The 19,245-nt window shown below is 44.0% G+C and overlaps 1 protein-coding gene across 4 annotated transcripts; it reads right to left on the minus strand.

Moving 5' to 3' along the window:
- Positions 1-2,160: 2,160 nt before the first annotated feature.
- NIPA2 (NIPA magnesium transporter 2) lies at positions 2,161-18,517 on the minus strand. 4 transcript variants are annotated; one of them, XM_053306505.1, is made up of 7 exons: positions 18,378-18,517; positions 9,173-9,235; positions 6,250-6,480; positions 5,592-5,648; positions 4,984-5,074; positions 3,791-3,951; positions 2,161-3,098 (listed from the first exon to the last, which is right to left on the minus strand). In XM_053306505.1, exons 2-7 carry the CDS (start codon positions 9,216-9,218, stop codon positions 2,464-2,466), a joined length of 1,221 nt encoding a protein of 406 aa, XP_053162480.1. In that variant the 5' UTR covers positions 9,219-9,235; positions 18,378-18,517; the 3' UTR covers positions 2,161-2,463. The 4 variants fall into 4 exon arrangements, with proteins under 4 accessions (XP_053162480.1, XP_053162481.1, XP_053162482.1 ...); XM_053306506.1 differs by lacking the exon at positions 5,592-5,648; XM_053306507.1 differs by lacking the exon at positions 9,173-9,235 and having other exon boundaries at positions 18,378-18,514.
- Between the last annotated feature and the right edge of the window lie 728 nt (positions 18,518-19,245).

Consider the following 19,245-nt stretch of genomic DNA (forward strand, 5'->3'; position numbering starts at 1 on the left):
TTGCTTGTGCACACTAGCTCAGCTTTCATCCACCTTAGTGCAGACTCACCACTGCACATTTCCATCACTGCCCATGCTTTACCTGCCTGCCTCTTGCTTCATCAAAAATCACTACACATTTCTGTCTGTCTCTGCATTAGTTTAGTTTCTTTTAACTCTGGCCTTGCTAAGAAACTGAGCTGTTTTGCACATCCTGGCTCAACTCTACTAGAGGAGGGGTTCCCAACCTGTGCTACTGCAGCAGATGTTGCTGAACTACAACTCCCATCTTCCCTAGCCACAGTTGATTGTAGCTGGAGATGGGAGTTGTAGTTCAGCAACATCTGCTGCAGTACACAGGTTGGGAACCCCTGTGCTAGAGAATTTGCCTGCCTGCTTCTTCCACCCCCCATAAAAGGAGCAACAACACACACCCTCTTCTGCATTCAGCACAGGCCCTCAAGTATGCTACTACAGCGGCTTTGCTGCCACCACCAGGACAGGAGTGCAATACAAATTCCTCTCCGAAGGAAAGTATTCAAGCAGAGCTGTGAAAGGGGAAGGGGTGCTCCTCCTTCATGGAAACCCTAAAAGGCCAGCTCTGAAAAGGGGCTACTAGTACCCCCAAGCATCTAAACAATGTAGAAATTATTATTAATAATTTGATTTCTATACCACCCTTACAAAAATGGCTCAGGGCAGTTTACACAGAGAAATAATAAATAAATAAGATGGATCCCTGTCCCCAAATGGCTCACGATCTAAAAAGAAACATAAGATAGACATCAGCAACAGTCACTGGAGGTACTGTGCTGGGGGTGGATAGGGCCAGTTAATCTCCCCCTGCTCAAAGAGTATCACCACCGTAAAATGTGCCTCTTTGCCCAGTTAGCAGGGGAAATGGAAAGCAGGGGTACACCTGCTTCTCAAACTCAGGCACCACCACATGAAATTGTGGTGGTATGAAGCCCAAGCCATGGTCTACCACCCCTGAAAGTTTCATCCAATTCTGCCTTACAATAATCATGCACAACAGGGCTGCACAACTTTAGTCCTCCAGCTGTTTTTGGACTACAACTTCTATTATACTCAGCCACAGTTGCCAATAGTGAGGGATGATAGGAGCTGTAGTTCAACAACTGGAGGGCTGAAGTTGTGCAACCCTGCAGTATCATCCCCAGCCCCTTTGGGGTTGGGAGTGTTGAAAGTTGTAGTTCAACATCTGAGGACCTAAGGTTGAACACTCCTGGACTAGCTGCTACTAGTGTATGAAGATACATATGTTGCATTATAGTGCAGCATATAAAAGTACCACCTGCTATGGGCAAAAATCTCTGTAAAATGAGACTTGCAGGTAAGACAAAGAACCCGCAGGAATTAAGTATTTACCTCACCCAAGTAGTACACAGAAACATAGGCAGCTGCTTTATACCAATCACTAGCCCATCTAGCTCAGTACTGTCTATACTGACTGGCAGTAGGGATGTGCACAAACCGGCATGGAGGCCATTCTAGAGGCCTCCAAACTGGTTTGATGCCGGCGCTGGCTCGAAGGTTCAACACTGGGGGGGGGGGTTGCTCTCTAAGGGCGAGGTATGCACTTAGCCCTCCCACTGTTGTTCCGTTTTTAGTGAAAGCCATGGGGCTGCCCCTTCCCCCATTCTTGGCCGGAAGTATCGCCTGCACGTGCACCCACCACACATGCATGGTGCGCATGCAAGAGGAACAGGCACATGCACAACTTCCAGCCAAGAATGGGGGAAGGGGCAGTAGGGAGATATGCTGCTGCCCCATGGCTTTCACTAAAAACGGAGTGTCCTCTGGGGGGGAGTGGCAGGAGAGTAAGTGCACCCCCACCCTTAAAGAACCAAACACACCCCCAGCGTCCAACCATACCTCTGCGGTTCCGTGCACACCACTAACTGGCAGCAGCTCTCCAAGGTTTCAGGCATGCGTCTCTCCCAGTCCTACTTCGAGATGCCAAGGAGTGAACTTGAGACCTTCTACATTCAAAGCAGACAGCTCTATCACTGAGCTATGTCCCCATGCGTATTATACTTCATATTCAGCCAAAGACTTAAAGACGTACCAGTTAACAGCTATTCCATGTGTTGAAAATACCATCTCCATCATTCAGAGGCGGCATGAAAGATGCCTGTTTGTTTCAGTCAATTTCACCAATTCAGAAATAAAGCATTTTATTCATTAAAATAGTCATTAGTGCAATATGTCTTAAACCAAAACGTAATATTTACATGTTCATATGCAAGCAAAACATGTTTTGAGGTCCCTTAGTAATTTTTTTATAAATGGGGGGGGGGGAAATAAGGCAAAAAAATCCACCACTCTTCTTGATCCAAGCTAGTAAAACTAAAAATGAATGATTGTCTACAAACTGTTTAATTACACCTGCTTTTTCTGACAAGTGCTTAAAATGGAAATTTCACAACAAAACACAGTTACAGAATTGCTCTTAATGTATTTTTAAGGTGCAGTCAGGTTTCCATTTCTCCTAGAGGACATGCCCTCAGTGGACTGCAGATCACTTACACGGGTTACACTTTCTTCATCATTAAAGTGGGCATATGCATTTGTCAGAGAGCCATTCATTCCTCGGTCATCTTTGTGAAAAGAGACTGGCAAATTTGCTAGGGTGAAGTTGACATCCTTAAAGGCATGCAACAAAAAGATCCCCACTATTATAGTGAGAAAGCCACTAAGTGTGCCAATAACGTCATCAGCTGCCATGTGTTGCCACTCCTTGAAAAGGATAGCAGAACAAGTTAAAACAGATGTTGTGAAGAATACATAATATACTGGTGTCACTATTGAAGTGTTGAATATATCCAGGGCCCGATTCAAATAGTTGATCTGTGTACTAACGCAGACAATAAGGCTTAGCAGCAGAATCCAGGCCAAGGGGTGTTTTAGCACAGGTTTTCCAGCAAAGAGTTCCTTTATAGCAATGCCCAAGCCTTTTACACAGGAAACAGACAGCGCTCCAATGACTGAGCAGATTGTTATGTATACGAGAATGTTGGTTTGGCCGTGCCGTGGTCCCACCACAAATATCAGTATCAAGGACACAATAACCACCAGCGTTGCAAAGACCACAAAACCTGCAACATTAGAAGAAACCACATCAGCTACAGCCAGCTTATACAGAGAAATAAAGTACATTTTTAAGTGTTGCAAAACTGCAATGTTAGGTCTGCACAACCTATCTGAACTCAGCTCAGACTAGCCTTTATCAATGCTTCTGCTCAAGAGCAATCATGAAGTTTGTTTTTAATTTTAATTTATATCCCTTTGCCTGTTGAAAACAGACACAAAACCGTTCACTATCTAATGCCATGATTTCAACCACAGCAAAGAGTACACTAAATACTGCTGAATCTAGTTAAGTTTCAAGCTCAAATATGAAGCCCCAAGTATTCAAGGTCATCTCTACCATTGATAGCTACTGCTTAGGACTGACATTTGAATAAAATCTTTTAAAAAATCAGCCTAGTGACAATACATTCTACTACTGTGGCTAGAGTTGGGTCTCATGCTCAGTTCTTCGGCATCAATACTTTCTATTTCTATGGTGATAACTCAAAGCCCTTCTCTCAGCAAGCTGTGGCAGGGAAGACAAGTACTTTGTTTATACTCGAACACATAAAGCTCTCCATCCACATACAGTTTTTAAAGCCTTTTCCACTTCTTTTAAGAAGCAAATGCATCATAACTGTAAGTAATACATAGAATACATCTCCTTTTGTTTTGTGCTGCTATTTACTTCAATAAGCAGCTCATCACTTTCACTCACCTGGATCACCTAGCTTGCGGGATATTTCATTCAAGGTTTCTATCTCCTCTTCTTGGGGAGCATGAATGACCATCACAGTTGAGCCCAGTATACTTAGCAGACACCCAACTTTCCCATGTAGATTAAGTTTTTCATTTAAAAAGTATGATGAGAGAATGGCACTGAAACATACAAATACAGATCACAAGTCAAACACTGCTCTTAATAATCATGAATGTCACAATACGGTACTAACAACTGCGTACCTTAGTTTTTGTTGCAAATCTGAGCCACCCCATTGCAGTTTGGGTTGTTTGCTTTTGGCTTATAAGCTACATTGGAAACCTGACAGGGTCAGAAGGCTGTGTATAAACAAGTCTGCCTACATACTAGGATCACTTTTAAGGGCTTGCCAAGTGCCATCAAGAGACCCAGCTAGTGATGGGCCTTGCTGATTGTGGCATCTGCTTATGAAGATTCTTCTTGAGATGACTCACCTGGCACTCACTCCAGTGCTAGGCAAAGACTGTTCTCTTTTCTCAAGACTTAATTTCTGATAAAACAGCAGTTTTGATGCTGCTGTTATGTGGTTTATCCTGTAAGCTGCCCTGGAAACATTTACACTGAAGGGCAGGATATTAAACATTGTCAATAAAAGTTAGGCAAGTTAATTTTGAATGTTTTGGATTTGCTTAACTTCAAATCACTCCAAAAGGGAGAGTGCAACTAATTAGTTTATATAAAACATAGATATACTGTACATATAAAGTCCAATCACTGTATCAATTATGAAGTCAACACCATTAATGCAACCTAAAATATACCTCCATCAATATGATTTAACAAATTCAACATTAATTAGTGTAAGAGTACTACACTTTGGGACAAATCGTTCTAGCCACCCATACACAAACAGGTTCTCCACTGAGTTCAACCACTCTGGGAGAATATCTTGGTAACAGCAGAAAGTTTATGAAAGCATTGATTTATCAATGGAAACAAGACAAATGCAAGGTTAAGATTATAGTACAGCCAGCATAAAATACAATTTGAGCATATGGAAAAGCATTGCAGTGTTTTTTTTAACAAATACCACAACTGTTAAGTTTATGACACAATCCTCCTTTGGATGATTTGAGATACATGACAAGGAAGGATTGCTGCAAACACTGCAAAGTAGTTCTGCTTCGCTGAAAAGGTGCCACATTTCTTACCTTACAAGAACACTGAGAGCTCCTAAAGGAGTCACCAAGGTAGCTGGTGCAAATGCATAGGCAGCAAAGTTAGCAACTTCACCAGCTCCCACTACAAATGAAGAAGTAAAAGGGCATGTCTTAGAACAGAACTCAAACTGACCCTATAGATAAAACTAAAACATACATACAATTGTAGATTTCACAACAAGGAAATCTAACAAGAAGCTCTCAAAGATAATAGGCAGCTGTGGTGGGAAGGGGTGGGGAAGAGCTGAAAATCACACCCCCACCTCATCCTCATACAACTGAAACCCCTGGCTTGTTGGCATATAGCTGGCTACGATTATTTCCCCTCTCCAATCTGAATGAAATTGAAGGTTTACTAGCATACCTGGGGGAAGGGATCAGAAAGTGCTATTTCACCTGGAATGCCACGCCTTCCCATCCAGCACAGAGCCTTCTCCAGCATAAAGCCCAATGTGTCCTAGGCCCTGTATAGGGGTTGCCCTTCTCACTCTCTTTCCATATCAGATATTCAACTTCCTTCACAATAAATACACTTTCTCCTTGGAATTCAGAGTATTGTTACATTTGATTCTCAGATACCATAACCTCCAGTAACTTACTTGACAGAAGTCCAGCCCACCATAGCCACTCCTTAAGGTATGCATGGCCACCTTGACCTACATGTATATATTTTTAAAAGATAACATAAATGCATCAGTACCTTCGATACATTACAAGTGCGAGTAACAAGGCATTATGGCTATGGGAAAAGAGGCGTTAGGTTCCAGGCTGAAGGGAAACGGCCAAAAAACCTACTGTAGTGTGCTCTGTGAGGTCTGGATATGTCCAGGAATTCCCCCATGAGCCCAGGAATTCCCCCTAAAGGACTAAATGCCTCCCCCAAAACCACAAAATATTGAAGAAAAAATATGATCCCCTCCCCACCAAGAAGTGAGCTACAAAATGGCTCCTTTAGACAAAATGGCGGGTGGAAGTGACTGCTGTAGTCACTTCCGGCCCTCTAGGAACTGCAGATACATGGGGTTTAACCCTTTCATATTCATGGATACTGGAAGCTGGTGTCTATCAGACACCCCACTGATACACTGAGCTGCAAATAATGAAGTTCTCCTGTATTTAATTTGGAAGTCAATCTGAGAATCTGCCAAGCATACTGCTCCTGCAATTGTGCAATGTGGCCACTGAAAAAACCCAAACACAGAACTGGTGTGCTGTGAACTTGGTTTGCTCAAACCAAGCAGAAGAAAGGACCTGTACCTGCTCTCATAGAGCCATTCCTGGCCAACCGAAGGAGGCCTTTCTTCTTCAGGATGAAACTCCCACCAATGAAAAGGCTGGAGCTCATTGCCAATGCCAGACCAATGTAGAAATCATATTTTCCACTACTCTGGGTCATTTCGTCAGTTGCTGAAGCATTCCAAACAGTCACATTGATCAAGGAACAGAGCTTCTGGTGGTACTGGAGACAAGGTGATGCCAAACTGAAACCTAAACAAAAATATGCATTGTTACAATAGTGCTTATCACAAAGACACAATCCAGACTTCTGTATGCATAAATATGGCCCCAAGAGTTTCCCCATTCCAGTTGGTTGGGACAGGAAGCTGCAGCTAAACACACACACACACACACACACACACCTTTCCCCTCTGATGAAATGAGTATGAATCTGGACAAATTGACTCCAGAAGAATCCAAGACACACTCAGGGCCAAAATAATTGCTGCTGAGAGGCATATGCCTATTCTTAAGGTTAAAATGCTGGAAACAGCCATAAGCAATTAACAGATTCAATTCCACTCCTTTGAAACTGCAATACAGACACAGAATATGCAGGGTATCACTGTGCAAACTTTTCAAGGATGACATGAATGAGAAAGCTAACAGTACTTAGGAAAAAGGAAGCAATTAAATCTGGTTCTGGGCAAAAGAGGCCCATAACAATGTGCAACCCCCTGGGAACTTTCTGTAAAAAACAAAACAAAATTTCTTCAGTATCCAACCATCTTGCTTAAGGTCAGCTGCTAGACCCCTGCTACCCAGCAGCAAACACAAGCAACCTTCACATGGTCATTCATGTTGTTCCCTGCTGTATCAAGAGATATTCCTTTTGAAATGAAACTAAGATATAAGTGAGAGAATATACTAAATGCTTGCAGGCCTTCCCCCCCGCCCCCCGCCTCTCCCCTCATCAGGCCAAACTAAGGTGTCAGAAAAAATCCAGGGACATTTTCCTGAGAGCCCCCCAAATCACCAGCCAGAGCTGCTTTCCAAGTACAGACTGATGATGTAGCTGCATAGCCCATAAAAATAAAGCTACAATGAAGTGGACATAAGGAGTAGAGCATGATACTTCCCTACTACCTTTACACTCTTGGCCATAGCTTTACAATCATTCTTAATTTTTTGCCCCTGAGTTCTATGGCTAGGCAATTAAAAAATATATAATAATAAATAGGTTACTAGTAGTAGCATCTGCTCAGAGTAGCAGCAGCAGCAATAGCAGTAAGAACACCTACTGGACCAGGCAGGGGGACTCTGAAGAAGATACCTTCTCCTCCTATAAGTCTTTGCCACCATCTCCTTTTAGATAAGCAGAACAAGGAATCACATGATACCAGACAGCACTTGATATTCTGAATCATTGCAAGTGCAGTAAGATTCGCTTATCAATTGGATGGTTGTGAACCACTTAAAGGAGCATTACAGCTTAAAAGAGGCATACTGTGCAAGTAAAATAGAATTCACTAAGGTAAAACGTCCATCCATTTGCATGCAAGCAAAATCCCTATAATTTTTCCAATGCTGCAAGTAGTGACAATATATGCTGCATCATTTCAGACTGCAAATGGAGAACTGAATGCTTCCCCACATAAAGCCCTCACTGCATATACAAAATGTGACATGTAAAGGAAACGTTTCTAGCTCGATTGTTTCCCCAGCATGCTGTGTATGAGCCTAAAGAGTTGGGGGGGGGGGGGGCGTCAGCAAAGGAGAGAAATTCAGTCATCCACCTGCATTCTGAACTGGCAGACCAGCAACCATTGTATCACATGCAGCTTCTGATCTGTTTTAGCTGCAACTCTGAGACTACAAGACAACCTATATATCTCAATGGAACTGAAAAAAACATGCATAGGATTGCAACCCAAGAGATCAACCTCCTTGTCAAAACTCTCAGTCCTATGGATAGGTGTGGTGTGGTGCCCCCGCCCCACCACCCAGAACAAGTAGCATGCATGGGAGTCTTGCTCCAAATTGGGACTACAGTGAGAGATAGGTATGGATGTGCATGGAGCCACGGAGCAGTGGTCTGGCACCGAGGTGGGGGCCCCTTTAAGGGCAGGGGAGTGTGTACTTACCCCTCCTGCCGCTTTTCCCCTGCCAGCGTGTGCTTTTTAGGAAGCATTTGGGGCGGCAAGATACCTCCCCGCCACCCCTTCCCCCTCTCAGCTGCAAAAGGCTTCAGAAAGCCTTTTGCGCAGTGCCGCGTCTCTGCGATGTGCGCAAAAGGCTTTCTGAAGCCTTTTGCAGCCAAGAGGGGGAAGGGGCAGCGGGGAGGTATCTTGCTGCCCCAAATGCTTCCTAAAAAAATGAGCACCAGCGGGGGGAAAGTGGTAGGAGGGGTAAGTACACTCTCCCCCCACCCTTAAAGGAACCCCCACCCTGGTGTATGAACCTCGAACCGCCCCAAGAACAGAACAGACCTGTAGAATGGCCTCCAGACCAGTCTGTGCACATCACTTATAGAGATAGGCTTCATGCCCTCCTTTCCCCACTATGGTCCCAATCTGCATCAGCCATCCACTGCAGGCTATTTACAATTGAAAAAACACATTAGGCCAATGCTGATGCATTGTAAAATATGATTACTGTCATATTGGGTTTGGCCCTGTCTGATTTAGACACGATTAGGTGACATTCTCGGGCTAGGTTTTGCACGTTTCCAAGTAGATTGCAAAGTACTTTGTTTTAAACTACCCACTGTACTGCTCAGAACCATTTGTCTTTGTACTGTAACTACCTTTAAAACTTTTATTTTAAAGTTTATGGGCATAAAATTCTATAAACACAAGCACTAAAAGGTCGACATTACCCAGATATCAGACCAAGAGTGAATTGTATCTCCGCTTATCCAGTTTGATGTATGATCTTTACAAAATATAAGATACTCCCTTACCTTGGCGACATTTTATAGAGATCTCTTGAAGCCATTTGTCTTCCATTTCACTAATCAAATGAGCTACACGGAAAAAGAAAGGTCGTCAACCTAAACTGTGCTAATTAGAAATTGTGTGTCATATACCCTTTCCCTAATTTGTTTTTAGATTGTGACATGTGGGTAGTTTTTAACAAGTCTATATCAAATGCTTAAGTTTTTTCTTCCTGAAACGCTGTATAAAATCATCATGATTGTAGTCAGTCTTTACTACCTCCCCCGAACTGATGCTAATCTACATAGGCCGTTAATGCTTATGCCAGGGGTTCTCAAACTTGGATCCCCAAGTGTTTGACTACACTTCCCATCATCCCCAACTACAATTATTGTAGACCATGACAGTTGGGGATGATGGGAATTGTAAGCCCAAAACATCTGGGGACCCAAGTTGGAGAACCCCTGGCATAGGCATTTCAGAGCACCATAGTTATGCTAACTTGTTAAGCTTCCATTTGCCCCATTCTATTACTCAAAACACTCCATGAGTTAGTGACACGGTGTACTACTGTGGCTTGTATAAAATTTGTGCACTGCAATGTAACCTTTTAAAAAAAACCTAGAGACCATCAGATTTTATAAGGCCAGCCATTTTGTCTAAAGGAGCCAAGCATTATTTGGCAGCTATGATTTCTAAAATACAAAATAGAAAGTATTTTTCTTCAATCAGTGTGTATAAGACTAAATGCCTCTTTAGCCCTAAACTTTTGCAATAATGGCATGCTCTCATCACATTCTTGTGATACGTTTCATTCTTGTGCATTTGATAATTCTGTAAAGGTCTTGGACACTTTAGTGACCATAATTCTCTTTGGCACATTATCTCATTATGATATTTGCATTTTAACATATTTTATAACTTTAAAGTAAAATACTGAAGTGTTATTAACACAACTGTATCACTGTTGAGTGATAATGTGACTTAAAATGTGACAAATATTTGTAAGAAGTTTCAGGATATATACACAGAACTATGTATAACTTAATATTATATAAGCAAGAAGCCTAATACAGGTGGACATTGTACTTGTGGTCCCAACATCCGCAGTTTCACGTATCCATGGTTGGGCAGTTGACACCTGACTTCACTATACACTGTAAATAAGAGAGTTAAAACAAGCATGTCTGCAGTTCCCGGAAATGGCCTCCAAGGTCATTTCTGGCCACCATTTTGCATCACAGAGCCATTACGTGGCCCGGGGGCAGGGGGTGTCCTGCAATTTCCGCAGAAAGATGGTGGAATTGCGGCTGGGGGCATTGCTGGACAACTGGAGACCCAGAGCACAGTAAAGCAGTTTCCTTCTCTTATTTCTTCAGTTTTTAGCCTCCAAGAACCTAATCCCCCAATTCCCAATGCCTCATTATCAGCGGTTTTTCTATCCGTGGCTTCAGCCAAGAACAGAACCTCCCTGCGGATAATGAGGTCCACCTGTATTATTTATAATACCTTGTCCCATTAATTCAATGGGACATAACTAAGCTGTTCCATTAGTTTCAAATGAACTACTTGTAAGTAATTTAGTATTCTTGTAGTTCACTACTTTTAGCCAACAAAATCAAGTTTGTTCTCTATTAATTTATAAGTTTGCACTCTAATAGGTTATGTGAAGAGACAAAACATGATTTCTAACCTCTAGTTAAAAAATAGTATCTTTAGATACATCACAGTTTTCAAGCAAAACTTAAGTAAAAAAAGTATTTCAAACCAAATTCCAAATTTTATATTAGAAGCTACCATTCAGTTGCCACGGCATTCATCACAAACTACTGTATCATTCATGATATTTTGAACATAAATGTTCCCAGTACTAAACCACCAATGTGGTTGTACAAAATCCCTATGAAGGTAATGTTAAGAATACCAGATCCCTAAATGTTCTCACTACACATACATCATAAAAGGCAGAATGTTAGCACTTTAACAGTAAAGAACACTTTTCTTTGCAAGAAACACACCACTTCTCCCTAGAAGCCTTCTCTTCCCCTGAAAAATCTAGTGGTTTAATGACCAATAGCAGAGATCCACATACTCAAAAATCACGTTATAACTCATGAGTAGATATGACCTTTTAGCCTTTCCATAAAGCTGAGGATTTCAGAAATCCTCAACTCCTCTATTGGCTTCACTGTCAATTCCAAAGTTGCTGTTGCACCCTACTTGATCTACTTTGCTTCTTACCACCTCAACTGACCCCATCCTGTTTAACCTGCTGGGAATCACTGATCGACTACAGTAATACATACCTCATGAAGGACAAGCTGGTTCATGTTTAGGGAAGGAGCAACATTTTCAGTCATTGGATGATATGATGGTATTACTATGTGCTTTTTAGTTCTGTGTTTCCTCTAAACAAGACCTTGTTTGCCTTCACTAGCAGAAATGATTTTCTATGTATTATACACACACACCACCCATAGGTGTCCGGAGGGAGAGGCAAGAGGAGGCAGTTGCCGCCCCTCCAACTGAGTCAGCCCCAATGAATTCAATGGGGCTTACTCCTAGATAAATGGGTATAAGGTTCCAGCTGTTGCCCCTCCTGGAAAGAGTGCTGCAGACACATAGCAATAGCAATAGCACTTACATTTATATACCGCTTTATAGCCGAAGCTCTCTAAGCGGTTTACAATGATTTAGCATATTGCCCCCAACATTCTGGGTACATGACACCACCGCAACTTCTAGGTAGATTAACTAAAGAGGTATTTTACAACTTATAAATACAATAATTTCTATTAGCCTACCTATTCAGTTAAGCATCTAAACATGCCAAATGTATTCACAATAAGCACTTTTTAATGCAAACCATGCCGTCTATCCTTAATTCTGCTTCTTTGGAATTCCCTTCAGTAGTACAGAAAGTAACACAGGACTTACTGTGAAGGGTTCTCCTCCTCCTGTGACTGGTGCCCATCAGAATGGGTTGTGGACTGAGCATGCTTGAGACAGGGCCAGATCATGTGATACTAGTTTCCTGTTGCCACATAGCCCCACTTCTGGGACTGTAGCGTAGACTGTGGCATATGCAGAAAGAGAGAAAGACTAGGAAGGCAACATGTTAACAACTAGAACAATACAGACAAGCGAACGTAGAGGTATATACTAACACTATAGTATCCTGAGACCTGTTTCCACCCAAAATCTGGTAGACTTCCCAAACCAGAAAAACCATATATACATCTGCGGGTGGGCCCAATGAGCTCCAGTAACAGGGAAAAAGAACACTTCACAGTAAGTCTAATGTTCTTTCCCCCCCCTATGCTGGAGCTCATCAGAATACAACATGCCCAAGTGGTCTGAGAAAGGGGAAAGGAAGGATGTATGCTCTAGACTACCTGTTGTATGACCTGACAGCCAAAGGCCGCTTGGGGTGAGAGGAGGCAGCTTTTTTGTAATGCTGAATGAAGAAAGTAACAGGCAATCATGTAGCTGCTTTACAGATATCTATCAGAGGGGTGTATGCTAACAAGGCTGCCACGGAGGTTGCACTGCGAGTAGAATGTGCCGTAATTCCGGTAGGGAATGGTAAATTAAGGTTTTCATAGGTCAGGAGGATGCAAGGCCTGATCCATCTAGAGTACCCTTGGAGACCTTGGAGCCTAGTGAAGAGGATTGTAACGAAATGAAGAGAGTCAGATTTGCAGAATTCTCTGGTATGACAAATATAGATGAGCAGAGCCCTGCAGATTTCAAAGGTGTGCCACGCTATCTCCCTAGAAGGGATGGTGACAGACAGGAGGGTAGTACTACGTCCTGGGAGCAATGAAAAGAAGAGTTACTTCAGAAATGGGGTCAAGCTTCAGGACTACGGAGTCTAGTTGGAAGATGCAGAACTCTTTCCTAACTGAGAGAGCACCCCAGTTCAGATACTCTACGAGCTGATGTGACAGCTACCAGTAACAGGACCTTGTAGGATAGTCTTTGAGGGAGGCAGAGGACAAGGGTGGTTGGGTGAGTGTATTCAGGACCTTGTTCAGGCTGCACGATGGGAACCTGTGAACAGAGTGGAGGGCAGATTGGATGGCCCCTTGAGGAATCTTGTAATATGTGGGTGAAGTGTGGCCAACCCAGGAGAGAACAAGTCCAGAACTAACACCAGGGTGGAGATCTGGCATTTCAGAGTGCTAGGGAAGAAATACAACTCAAGCCCAGACTGGAGGAAAACCAGGACCTCGAGAACTCCCACCGAGATAGGGTCAGTGTGTTTTCTACATGCCCATCAAGAGAAGGCTGCCCATTTGTCCTAGTAAATGTAATTGGTGGCTGGGTGGAGGCTAGAATAGTATCCTGGAGGGGGGCACATAGTTCTGAGCATTTAACCTTGTGTGCTCAACCTTCAGGCACAGAGTTGGAACCTCGGGGTCTGAGTGAAGAAGGGGACATTGTGAGAGGAGGTCCCTTCGGAGGGGGAGTTCCAGGGAGGAGTAGATCGCAATTTTATCTTCAGGTATTTTTTCAGTTGCTCAAAAATAAGTCACTCAGGATGCAGAATACAGCCAGATACGAGGTGAGCCACAGGAGTGTAAATGTAAGGAGCCGTCAGAAGTGACTTAACGTCTTGTGGAAGAGAGTAATGTTTCTTGGGGCAGACCCCCACTGGCTCAGAGGAGACGGGCCTTTCCCATTTGCTAGCATGACCTTACAAAACATGGGGGGAAGGGACTGTGGCAAAAGGGGTGGAGGAGGAAGGGAAGACACTTTGGTCCAAGTCTGTTGAGGGCTAAGATTCCACAATAGGAGTAACATCATGAATAGTCCTCTTAGCCTTAGCAAGAAGGACTTCAAAATCTATGGACAAGAACAGACATGAGGAGATGGGTACTTGTGTGACTTCTTCCTCAGACAACTTTCCTCCCTCCATATCAGCACTTGCAGGAAAAGAGGGTCAGAGAGAGTATTCAGAATCTGACCTTGGCAAGATCAGGTTCCCAGATGGATGTGGTAGAACTGGCAGTGGTGGGAGCAATACAGGAGCAGGGGGATAACATGCGGAAAGACCAAGGTGCAACCGAAGCAGTTGGAATCACCACAGAAACAGGTGGGGACAACACCGGTATAGCAGGAGGCAACACAGGGATAGGCTGAGGCAACACCTGGGGTATCGCAGGAGGAAGAGGGACTGCTGGTTGCATATCTAGGCACTTAGGTAGAGATGGCTGTTCCTCAGAAGATGCATGGTGCACCCTCCTTTTGCGTCTAGTGTCCCTTCTCCTGAATGGTACAAGAAGGCCCTGTTCTGAAAGTGGAATGGCCTCCCTCCTGGGGCTGAAGTCAGTAGAGGAGAAAGACATTCGCCCAGCAGTATGTCTGGGTCTGATAGGAGGCCCTTTCGGGACAGCAGGGGAACCAGCTGTGGTACTACTGGGGCATGGAGGGAGAAGTTGCATAACACCTTGCATTCCCTTACAATGAAATCTCTCAACTACTCAGCAACATCTGGGGTTAAGGGAATTGTCAAACCCTGAGGAGAGACATTGGTACTTACATCAGCAGCCACTGAGGAGGTTAGACCCCGGGGCACTGGAAGAGCACTTTAAATAAATGATGTAAGAAGCAAATTTGAACACTGAGGATGTTTTGTGTTTTCCAAGCAGTAAGCTACAATTTTTATTTGACAGGTTAAATATAGTGAGCTGACTCTGTTAACTAGTCAACATTTTAGGCAATGGACAAGATATGCAGAAATTGCTAGATTACAATCAGCGTCATCAATACAAAATAGTTTCCCTTTAGATTTCCACTAGCTCTGTGAATAGCACTAGCTTCGCATTTTTATGAAACTATTGTACTTCAGCTGCATACAATTTGACTTCATCTTAACAAAGCAACTTCTGTGTGGACATACACAAGATTATAGCAAACTCTTCATGAACGTGTCACATGATACAGTTGTATAAGGCCTATCACAAAGAAACCCTGGGACTATTACAATCATAAGAATCTACACAATGAACTGCAACTTGCTTCCAGTATCATTTTTATAGCAAAATCACAGAACACCATGAACAGCAAGAATATTGCTGTATATAGTCAGCTCACACTGGCCAGTTGAACAAACAAGTGATTTACTTTCTAAGTAATTAATTTTAGGTAGCCATGTTTGACTATTAGAAAAAATCCAGAGCTACAGTTCTAGTAAAACTTTTGAGACCAACAACCAAAATGACACAAAATCTTAAGCAACTCTTTGTACACAGCAGAGTTATTGGGAGCTGAATAGGACAAATATTGATGTCATTTAATTATCCAACAATAAAGGAAGAGTGGATTTGCAAGCTTGTTCCTCATTTTTAGTGTGGGTGTGTTTTTACTACAGGAGTCCTGAAATCAAGGCTAACAATACCAGCATGCAGGTTTTTGTGCTAAAGGTTTTGTTTAATCTCAGGTGTGCTGACTGGAAAGAGTCAAGTCAGAGGTTATAGGACAGCACCTCTTTAATGACTAACAGCAACTGCCCCCTAATAAAATAATTTGATTGGGCATCTGGGGTGAAAGTGCTACGTGAAATAGTTTGAACAAAGACACAACCTAGCGTAAGATGAATTTAAGAATTGTATGCCTCCTTCTTGAAACAAATTTTACAACAAATAATCTAAAAGTATAGAACTACACATATCTGTAAACCAACTTAGCAAAACAAGTCAGTCAGTAGCCAGCAAGAATCAAATCAAGAGCTTATCTGTCAAATTAACTCAGACTCCCAAATTCACCTGAAACTAGTTGGTATTGCAGTCCTTTTGGAAGGCCATTAGAATGACCATTCCATAACCTCAGGACAATCAATGCAAAGGCCCTCCAGCAACTATTTCACTACACATTAATTATTTTACTTTGGATAGCAAGAGATCAGATTGCAATCAACATGGAGGTTCATAAGGGGAGAGGCAGTGTCTAAAATATGTTGATGCTGTGATGGAAAAGGCTTTAAAGATAGGCAGCACCACTTGAATTGGTGCTGGAAGTTCCCAGTCAGTCAACACAAATGCGGTAGAATTGGTTGTTTATGTTCTTATCTCCCCACACCCATCAGAAGGCAAACTGTGGCATTTGGTACCAGCAGCAGCAATCTTCAAGGTGAAGCCCATGTAAAGCACATTACAGTGGTAAGTGCTCTGTGTCCTGCTTTTTAACCAAGATTGGTTCCCAATATGGCTTAGAATTGTAAACAACTAAAAAGACACCATGTACTAAGGAGGTTTGTTTATGACAGTCTCGTGAGACAGAGAGAGCTGGTCTTGTGATAGCAAGCATGATCTGTCCCCTTAGCTAAGCAGGGTCCACCCTGTTTGCATATGAAAGAAAGACTAGAAGTGTGAGCACTGAAAGATATTCCCCTTAGGGGATGGAGCCGCTCTGGGAAGAACTTCTAGGTTCCAAGTTCCTTCCCTGACATCTCCAAAATAGGGCTGAGAGAGATTCCTGCCTGCAACCTTGGAGAAGCTGCTGCCAGCCTGTGGAGACAATACTGAGCGAGATGGACCTATGGTCTGACTCAGTATATGGCAGCTTCCTATGTTCGTCTGGTTCCTGACAGCTGATGTCAGTCTTCTGTTTGAGGCTCTTCTTTCCAGAAGAAGGGACATAAAGAACTGCAGATGGTCTCAGCGACTGGCTAATAGTAAAGATGAATAAGTATGGCAAATTAAGCAAAACTGATTGGAGATCCTCCATACGATTCCCAGAAGCAAAGCAGGGTCCAGGATAATGCTTGGGCTCTGTAAGTGCTCTGATGGGGTGAATGCCACTCCCTTAACACAGACATAGCTTCCCTCCTCAGGAGCAGTAGGATTACCCATCAGCATAATCTCTATCTTTTCTAGATTCATTTCAGTTTGTTTAGTCTCATTCACCTGCCACACTACAGTTCCACACTTAAAGATATTGACAAACCACAAGCTCCATTTCAGCTACTTTTTAGTTCCAATATTTATGAACCACTTCATTGCCAAGACACCTGAAGTAGTTTACAATACTAAAACCAGTACAAAAATAGTCAAATACTAAACTGTTTTCAAACCACTACAAAAAAAATAAAATAAAATCTCAATTTAAATACACAACCAGATTTTTAAAAATAAGTATAAAGTCAAATGCAGCTAAACATAAGTAGGGAGCAAAGACTACAGTATGAGCAGTAGTACATTAGGAACTATATAAACCACAAAATAAGTATCTAATCACTAGCAAACCTTTTTAAAATGTGAAAATCTTCACCAACCAGTTGAAGACTATCAAGAAGGTAGCTAGCTGGCAAGAAGTGTAACAGAGGTGAAGGCTCTGCACCTATCCTTAAAGATATTGCGAGGGCTTAGCATGGCACACTGAGTTGGCCTCACCTTCAGACCACAAAGAGCAGGGTGGAGCAGGATATTGGGGAGAAAACATTCACCAAGCAAGATAGGATCTGAGCCAGTTGTGTGTGTGTGCATCTAGGGAAACAGTGAGAAAAATCCACCCACCGGCCACTCTACTATTAAGACTGTTTATATACGGCTTTTCAACAAAAGTTCTCAAAGTGGTTTAGATAGCAAAGTTCTCAAAGCTGTTTACATTCTTCAAAGGCCTTAACTCCAAGTGCAACTAGAAAAGGTGTCCCAAAACACAGCTTCTTAAGTAACCTTAAGTACATAGATTTGCAATGAGGTTCTGGGAGACGAGGTAAGAAAGCAAGTGAGCGCAAAGGTGGGGGGCAAAAGTTCCTTCCCTCCCTCATTAAAGGAGATCGACTACACCACAAGGGACAGCACCCATGTCTACGTGCCCCAGCGCACGCTCGCACACACACACACACACGCACACTCTTGCCACCCCTTAAAGACTCGCATGTTCAATATCCCCCTTAGTCGTTCGAGGCGCCCCGACCTGCTTTGGGCTCGAGTCCCCGATGCACTTGGCCATCCGGTACAGCACCGAACAGAACGCAGTGCTGGCGCCGCCGCACGCTCCACAGCAAAGAGCACAACTTGGGGGTGGGGGACACCACCTAGTTAGGGACAGGAAACCCTGCGTCAGGGCGACTTCGAGACGAGCGCCGCTTCGGCAGGCAGGTGAGAGAGGCGGGCCAGCAGCGCCACCCGCGCCAGTTCCGGCTTCGCCTTCCTGCGGGCGGAGACTGGCGAGGGAAGAGGAGTCACATGCCCCGCCGCGCTCCGCACGGGCCCAGCTCCTCACCTCTCGTGGCGACGGCGGCGGCAACACTTCCTCACATCCTGCCTAACGGCAGAAGGGCCCCGGCCGGCATGGTGGTGGCGGCAGCAGCAGCGGGAGAGGACGACGGCGGCGAGGGAGGAGGAGGACACCGAGGACGAGGGGACGGGAGCGAGAGGGGGCCTGCCCAAGCACGCGCCGTCGCCATGGAGAGCTCCCCTCAGCAGCAGAGCAGCGGCCACTCCTTCCTGCCTGCCTCGGAGTCGGACTAAAACCGTCGCCCGCCGTGCGCCCAACCCCAGCGGCGTGCGCAACCTCTTCCCTAATCCCCGGTAGCACTGACCGGAAAAGGCGGAGCGAACGAACAGGCTGACGTATGCCGCCCCGACTGTCGTGGGCGGGATCAAGTGGTTGTTTGCTCCGCCTTCTTTTCCCGCGGTGGGCGGGGGAAGAGTTGCCCCGGGCCTGACTGGGATGGTTGTGGTGGTGGTGGTGGGTGTGTGGCTGGTACGACGAGCCGGCTTCGGGCTTCTCTCACGAGGTTGCCCCATTATCCTCCTAAGTAATGTAGGGTTTCTACCTACATTATCGTTGTTATCGACTTGTCTGCGCTTCAGGTTGACACGTGAACACATAGATCTAGTCCCTGATGTTTAAAATATGTCGCATTTAGGATTGCTAACTCTGACTCTATTTCAGGAGATTCCCCGCCACCCCCAAATTGTTTCCAATATCTTTCACAATACGATGTCATTGCAATCGCCCGGAGATCGATGCCAATTCTTGGAGATTACAGTTCAGTTCTGGAGGACTGGCAAGTGCCGAGACCGACTATGCTCCGTGGATGTGCACAATCCTCAACACGTTTACTGGGGAGCAAGTCTCATTCAGC

The sequence above is a fragment of the Hemicordylus capensis genome, chromosome 3 (assembly GCF_027244095.1).
Source record: "Hemicordylus capensis ecotype Gifberg chromosome 3, rHemCap1.1.pri, whole genome shotgun sequence".
NCBI classification, from domain to species: Eukaryota; Metazoa; Chordata; class Lepidosauria; order Squamata; family Cordylidae; genus Hemicordylus; species Hemicordylus capensis.